The sequence below is a fragment of the Vigna radiata genome, chromosome 5 (genome assembly GCF_000741045.1).
Source record: "Vigna radiata var. radiata cultivar VC1973A chromosome 5, Vradiata_ver6, whole genome shotgun sequence".
NCBI lineage: Eukaryota > Viridiplantae > Streptophyta > Magnoliopsida > Fabales > Fabaceae > Vigna > Vigna radiata.
In genome coordinates, this window is record NC_028355.1 from 33,285,541 (window position 1) to 33,293,524 (window position 7,984).

A 7,984-nucleotide genomic window follows, 5' to 3' on the forward strand; every position below is an offset into this window, starting at 1 on the left:
GGTCATGTCAAGTGGACCTGAGTCGAAGGTTGTGTCATGTCAACCATAATCGAAAGTTGAGTCAAATTAGTATCAACTAAAAGTTGAACTTAGTCAACCAAGCTTAAGTAGATATAAGTTACCTTAGGTTTAAGTGAAGCAAAATTGGTTCCATATGTCTCTAATAGACTTAATATCCAAGTTTATAAAATCAGTTTATGAAATTCAATCTAATTGACAAGGTAGATTTAATCTAATTTACAAAAAATAAAAATTTAGTTGATCTAGTTAAGATGAATGAATATAAATTATAAATTCAATCACTTTTATTAGATGATCTAAACTTTAAAAAATCCAATTATATCTTTCCTTATTCAACAAAATTTGACAGATTGAAAACAAAGAGAAGACCAAGTACGTAATAGATGTTTTTTTAGCCGAGAGACGGAAGGTGTGAAATTTTGTGAAAATTCATGATTATTCAATATTAGTATTCTGATACACAAATACAACCAAAATTATGTATTTTGATAACCATTTCTTTGACATATACTTTTAATACGAAATTTTATTTAATTTTTATGTTTAAATTAAGAAGTAAAACACATGTAACATTTGAATGCAATTAAATATGCATAGAACTTACACCGAAGATGCATAAGGCATCAAACAGGCTGTTATCAATAATTTTGATTCTGCTGGTTTTTTTATGAGTAATCAATTTGATTAAACGCTTACGTAACAAGTTTGTATGATAACAAATTATAACAAGAACATAATTAAACTCTTGAAATTATATTAATGACGGGATAAATGGAATGCCTGTGCTTGGTAACCATGATCTTCCACCAATGAAATTTTCAACAGTGAATTTTGAAGCTTCGGTTGAACTTGTTATGGAATGGAAGCCACGCCATTTCACTCTATCTCTCGTGGAAGCCCTAGGACCAAGGTTCTTGAACTCTCCATAGTACAAAGTCTCAAGCGCAAAATCGTCTTTCCACTCCAACCATCCTGCAGGATCAATCAATTCATCAAGGTAACTTTGCAAGAACACTGTCCTTGAATACTCTCTCCATGGCCTTCCCAAGAATGTTTTGAAGGAACTCAGCACTGGAGTTAGGTCTTCAGCAGCCATAACTCGTGAATTCTCAATGCAAATCCCAGTGTTCTGATTTGGATCTGTTCTACCTTGTGCTGTTATCACGTTTTTCTGTTTTTGCATTGGCCTTCTTGCATAAATGTTGCAGGATTGGAAGACCACAGCAGCGTTTCCAAAGATGAAATCCACGGTGCCATAGATGTAGCAATCTCTGTAGAACTGTCTCTGCGAGTGCACATACAGAGTGTCTTGGTAGCCCTCAAAGCCACACCGGTAGAACACTGAGAGGTCACCGCCGCAACGCACCGCCACTGCTTGGTGCTTCTCCGCTCCTGCAGTGTTGCGAAATGTGATGCCACGCCCAATGAATCCATCTCCTCTAACCGCTGTAAAGATTACAACTTTAATCATTATTCTCTCTTTTAATTACTGGGTATGTTGTATTTTTCTTAAACAAAACAAATTTCTTACCAACGGTTGCCGAATCAAAAGTTGTCGAACCTCCTCCGACACTTCGGTTACCAGAAATGATGGTCAGTCTCATACCATCACCATACAGCATAACGTTCTTCATGGAACTCTCAATCTCAATGTTTTCATTGTAAACTCCACGTTTCACATATATCACAAACCTCTTTTGGCTCATCCTGGGGACTACTTTCAAAGCTTCTTTTATGGTCTCGAAGTTCCCAGAACCATCTTTAGCCACCACAACATCTGGTGTCAACGATGGTGGCGACGACGACTCCAGAAGCTTCCTATCCTTGGGAGATAACCATCTAGGGAAGCCATTTTTGTGAGTCTTTGGAGGAATGAAGGAAGAAGCGTTGTTAAGAGCCAAAAAGTCACTTATGATCTCTGAGATGTTCTTGTTGGGAATGAGAGGTAGAACGTTGTCGATAACTCCAAGCTCGTGGAAACCTGTTTGGCATGTGTCAATGTTGGTTAGGGCTGTGCTGAGCCATGTTTGGAGATCATAGGTTGTGCTTTTTTTGGTAGGGTTAAGTGCTTGGTTGAGAAGGTTGATGGTGTCTTGGTAGAGGGTTATGCAGTTTGACCATGCTGCTTTTTCTTGCTTGCTTCTGCATTTGGTTCCCAACCACATGATCTGAATCTGGGCTTCCACCGATTGCTGCATTGCAATTCTGAGGATGAGGTTCTTGAACTGAAATGCAGTTTTCGGGATACCATCTTCATGAGGCTCGTGCTTTATCAAGGAAAAATAATGCTTGCATGTTTGAGGATGTGGAGTTTTGTTGCACCAAAAATCAATGGCGTTAGGGAAAATATTGCTTGAAGGGGCCGTGGAAGACAGAGAAAACAAGGATATGAAGACAGTGATTAAGGTAAGGCTTTTCGCCATTGTTGCTGAGTTTTTCTCTTAGCTAGGTAAATAATGGCATAATTAATAATGTTTTTGACACTGTTAGGGTTCTTATGTAATGGTATAAATACTTTAAAAGTTGCTCAAAAATCAACAGCAATTCGGTGTTTCATGCCGGCAAGATGGATGACAGTGATGGTTTAACATCCATAATTAAACAAAAATTAACTTTGGTTAAACATTATATAAATATACTTATAAAACCAACACTGGAAAATCATTAAGTTTCACACACAATGAATATTTCTGACTCACTTTTCAAAACCAGTAAAACATATCTGTAAAATGTCTAACCATTATATCAACGAGTTAATTTTTGAAAGAATATGATAGATATATGCAGAGAGCTTTTCCAATTTAATAATTAATTAAATTAGTTATGTTTTAACCTTATGAAGAACGTTGAAGGCTGTGGTTAATGCAATGTTTAATCGGATTTTGACTGATATATATAACTTCATTTTAAGCATATTTCTTGGGAATGCCAAAGGGCAGTCACATACCTATGGTTGACTAGGTTTATCAATTAATTCAAACATTATTTCAAAATCGGTTTTTTACATATTAATTTTTATATAAAAATCAAAATTTATATACATTTAACATATTTTTCTTACACTTTTGATTTAATCAAACTTCTTAGCAGAAGAATATGAATTGTAGCTCTCCATCTATGCTTATTATGTAAAAATATTATCTAAAGGTGATTTTTTTTTTGAATATTTTATGTTCACGAATATCTTGTTTAAAACGAAATTCTTGTATTTATGAGTTTATTTTTGTTATTTAGTTAATGTACTTCTTTAAACTTATTTTAGTATATATTTGTTTAAGATCAAGTGGTATAGTCTACTCTTAAGAAGAAAAAAAAGTAATTTCCTATATTTTTCTAATGAAACAAATTCCGTAGTTGTGAAGGGGAAAATGAGAAAAAATTAAAATAAAAATAAAAAATAATATATTTTCCCACAACGATAAATGAATAACAATAATAAAATACAGTATAAACATCGTACGAAAGAATATCAACAATATGCGTTTTTACACAAACTACAACATATTGAAAACTTAGTTTGAACTGTAGCAAAGGCTCAAAGCCCAGAGGTAAATGGCACAGTTGTGGAGCCCAACCAAGTTGGGCCTGCAAGGAGGCGTGTGACGGTAAATTGAGACGCTTCAGCTGGGCTTGTGATCACATGAAACCCGGGCCATTTCACTCTATTGGTTGTAGATGCGCCAGGCCCGTAGTTTTGATATTCACCATAGTAAAGTGTGTCTTGGGCAAAATTCGAATCACCCCATGGGGACCAGCCCAATGGGCTCACCAAGGTGTCCATGAAAGTTTTCATGACCACAACTCTCGAGTATTGTTGCCAAGGCCTACCCAAGAAGGTGTTGTATTTGTCAACAACGGGCCTGAGATCTGGGGCGGCCCGAATTTGAGAATTGTGGATTGAAATCCCAGTGTTCTGAAACGGGTCACCTCGGCCTTGGGCCGTGATCATGTTGGCTTGGCCCTCTAAGGGTTTTCTGGCGTAAATGTAACAGTTTTGCAACACCACAGCTGCATTGCCAAATATGAAGTCAACGGTGCCGTAGATGTAGCATTGCCTGTAAAATTGGCGCTGCGCATGGGCCATGAGCGTGTCTTGGAAGCCCATGATGGCGCACCGGTAGAAGACGGAGAGATCGGAGGCTGACCGGAGCGCCACCGCTTGACCCTTTTGAGCTCCGGCGGTGTTTTGGAAGGTGATGTCCCTTGCAATGAAGTGGAGACCATCTATGCCTGAAATTCAGTAATTCAAGAGTGAAGTTAGGATTTTTCATCTATGAACAATGTAAAAGGAATAATAAGAAGAAAAAGAAAAGATGAAAAATCACTCACCAGCAGTTGCAGAGCTATAAGTGGTGTAACCCTGTTGAACACTTCTGCTACTCGTGATTACAGTGTTTCTGATTCCATCACCGACCAGCATGATGTTATCATTGTGCACAGCAACCTCGATATTCTCCTTGTAAACCCCTTTCTTCACATGTATCACAAACCTCGTTTTCACCTTCCTGTTTGCTGCAAAATTGAGAGCTTCTTGCACGGTTCTGAAATCCCCAGAACCATCTTTTGCCACCACTGCTTGAGCCTTTATCGTAGTGGACTGCAACAGTTTCCTCTCAGGCTTTGAAAACCAACTTGGAAACGCTTCTTCGTGAGCTGTTTCCGTGTGATTATCGAGTTTCATGAAGTCCATGTTGATGGCCAAGCTGTTCCTTATCATCTCAGTCACATTGGTGTTGTTGTTGTTGTTGGAATCTTCAACACCAAGTTCGATTTTTCCATCTTGACACGTTTGAATGTTAGTCAGGGCAGTGCTGAGCCATGTCTGTGCATCAACGGAGGAGCAGTTCTGGTTCCCATGGAAGCACTCGAGGGTTCGATTGAGGTGGAAGATGGTTTTTCCATAGAGCTTCACGCAATCACCGTGCACGGTTCTGTGGTTCTTTGTTGGCATGCTGGTTTGGTCAGAGTGAAGTGCTTCTTTCTGCATGATGAGAGCCTGGTTTAGGGCATGTTCAACGAGCATTCCTCGGAAGGTAGTTCTGTGCTTGACCAATGTGAAACGGTGGCTCTTCGTTTGAGTGGTGGTGATGTAGTGTTTGCATGGCACAGGGTGTGGAGTTAGGTTGCACCACCAATCTATGTTGCTGGATGAAGCTGGTGCTCTTCTTGATGAAGCTACTGAGAAGATTGAAGACATGAATAGGAGTGTGATGCTTACTTTTGCAATAAGGGTTTCCATTTCTGGTGGAGATTGAAGAAATTAACAATGAGAGATGTATGTATGAGAATTGTAGTACTTGCACGACAGATAATGTTTGGTATGTTTTTGGTTTGTAATGATTCTGGTGATGAGATTGTGTAGGATATATATATATCTCCATGGTGGATGTGGAGTGTGGAAGGGGTAAACGTGTGAGCTGAATGGAAGAATGAAATGCAGTTGCAAGAAAGAATGAAAGGATCATAACATTAATTTTCAATTGCTTGAATATCAGTGGAAGTGAATTAGGGTTTGCTAAAGTGTAACTGTGTTTGCAAGAAAAACAAGTGTCTTGTGATCTTGACAGAGAGATATCTCTCTGAAGCTTACTTGTTAATGTTCTGGTGACGGCTGTGACAACAGAAGCACAACATTAAACTTTAATTTTTGAGGATAATATGGTTGAGTTGGTCTGAAGTTGTATGCTATGGTTTCACATGCATGTACGATGTGGCAAAAGAATAATTGAATATATTATCCATTATTTAGGAGACTTGTTCAGGCATATAGGAGAAGGAGTAGTTTCTTTGAACGTAGAAATTTTCACTCACATGCTTCATTTTCAAGCATATGTGTTTTATCTGAAATTTTAGGGTAAGCCATGTGCAATGGTTTGAGTAATAAGCAAAATTGTGTGTGTGCCATTTTGACGAAAAAAACATTGTATGTTTTAATCGCATTGCTAAGATATGCACTATGTATATCTTTTAACGATATTTTGGTTGGTAGGTTTCTTTGTTTTTGTTTTTTTAATTTGTGGCTTAGTTGTCTAAACGAGCAAAAAAGCTTAATTTAAGTGGATGTTTTGAAATGGATAAATGAAAAATGGTGTAAGAGCACACCCAAAGAGAAAGATAAAGGAGACGAAACTAACTTGTATAGGACCAAATTTCAATAAATATATAAGGATTAAGATTTACACTATATATATGTTACGTGATAGAAACATATAATAGAAAAATACTTTTATATAGAAGATATTAAAAAATATTACATATTCAAACTTCGAAAACATAATCAATAGTGAATGTTGAACACATTCTTAGATAATGTAGAAGAGATGGATTTATCTTTGATTGGAAGATACATGGTATAAAGTAAATGGTATATCCATGAGCAGAATTGATAGAGGATACTTGTGTTCCCATTATTGGAAAAATCTCTGGCCAAATAGTAAATAAGGGGGCTAATTCAAAACACCTAAGCATTCTTTTTAAAACCATAACATTTTGAATAGTTTCTTTGCACAAAAATAATGTATCATCAACAAATTGCAACACAATGATGCTTAACTCTCTCCTTCCCACTTTAATCCTGTTACTCAAAACTAGCTTGTACGGTGAGATTAGCACCTCATTTATATACATAACTTTCAACTCGCATTCTTGGATAGACTCTAACCATATTAAGGAGTGGATTTTAAGCCTAATTCAACCTCACATAACTAACTTATAAGGTGAGGTTTACATCCACTTATATATATATATATATATATATATATATATATATATGGGGTTTGCTAACTTGCGTACGCNTGTTTTTCAGTTGGTACATTTTAGCAATGTGTACCGGGTTTCAGTAGACAAAAATATCCTTATATTATGAATTTTAAGTTTTAAGGTTAAGGGTATTTTAATAATTTTCATTCTCAAAATTAAAAAAATAAAAAAAAGAAACCCCCAAACCCTTACCCATCTCTCTCATTCCTCTCAACCCTTTCTCTTTCATCTCTTTCACTCCAACTTTTTTTCTTTCATCCCTACTCTAGCTCCAATTGAAAAAAAAAAAGAAACACTTGCCTTATTTTAATAATTTTCATCCTCAAAACTAAAAAAAGAAACCCCTTACTCATCTCCTTCATCCCTCTCAATCCTTTTTCCTTCATCTCTCACTCAAACATTTTATCTGTCATCTCTACACTAGCCCCCAACTAAAAAAACAATAATTATTAAATAAAATGGTCAGAGAAAAAAATGCTTACATAAATAAAAAATTAAAGCACATAATTTTTCTTTATATAATTTTAAATAAAATTTCAAGATTTAGAATTTTTATTGTTTGATTTTATCGTTGAGAATTTTCTTGTATTTTGATTTGTTTTTTCTTTAGTAAAGGAAAAAAAGTTAATGAATTTCTACCAAAAAAAAATTAAATGGCCACGGAGCAATGTTACGTAGTAGTCTCAAAATGTAAAGGAAGGATGCTCATAAGTCTTGGTGCAAGTTGTACCCGTCGGCTGTAATATATATAGTGAAAATAATGAAACTAAAGAGATTTTGAATAAACTTTTTTCGGAAGGTGAATATGTCAATGACTCAACTCTTTACAAAAGTAAATCGTTTAATAACGAGTGTTTTTTTAGTTGAGGCTAGTGCAGAAATGACAGAGAAAATGTTTGAGTGAGAGTGATGAAGGAGAAAGGATTGAGAGGAATGAAAGAGGTGAGTAAGGGTTTGAAGTTTCTTTTTTTAGTTTTGAGAATGAAAATTATTAAAATAAGGCAAATGTTTCTTATTTTTTTCAATTGGGGCTAGAGTAGGGATGATAGAGAAAAGGTTTAACTGAAAGAGATGAAAGAGAAAGGGTTGATAGGAATGAGAGAGGTGGGTAAGGGTTTGGGGGTTTCTTTTTTTATTTTTTTAATTTTGAGAATGAAAATTATTAAAATACCCTTAACCTTAAAACTTAGAATTCATAATATAA

General features: G+C 35.9%; 2 protein-coding genes across 2 annotated transcripts; both read right to left on the bottom strand.

Annotated features, from left to right (window-relative positions):
• Positions 1 to 772: 772 nt before the first annotated feature.
• Positions 773 to 2,444, bottom strand: LOC106760639 (pectinesterase). Its single transcript, XM_014644056.1, has 2 exons — positions 1,553 to 2,444; positions 773 to 1,467 (listed from the first exon to the last, which is right to left on the bottom strand). The coding sequence occupies exons 1-2, from the start codon at positions 2,442 to 2,444 to the stop codon at positions 773 to 775; spliced, it is 1,587 nt and encodes a 528-aa protein (XP_014499542.1).
• Positions 2,445 to 3,409: 965 nt separating this feature from the next.
• LOC106760641 (pectinesterase-like) lies at positions 3,410 to 5,367 on the bottom strand. The gene is made up of 2 exons (XM_014644057.2): positions 4,351 to 5,367; positions 3,410 to 4,251 (listed from the first exon to the last, which is right to left on the bottom strand). The coding sequence occupies exons 1-2, from the start codon at positions 5,258 to 5,260 to the stop codon at positions 3,557 to 3,559; spliced, it is 1,605 nt and encodes a 534-aa protein (XP_014499543.1). The 5' UTR covers positions 5,261 to 5,367; the 3' UTR covers positions 3,410 to 3,556.
• Positions 5,368 to 7,984: the final 2,617 nt, after the last annotated feature.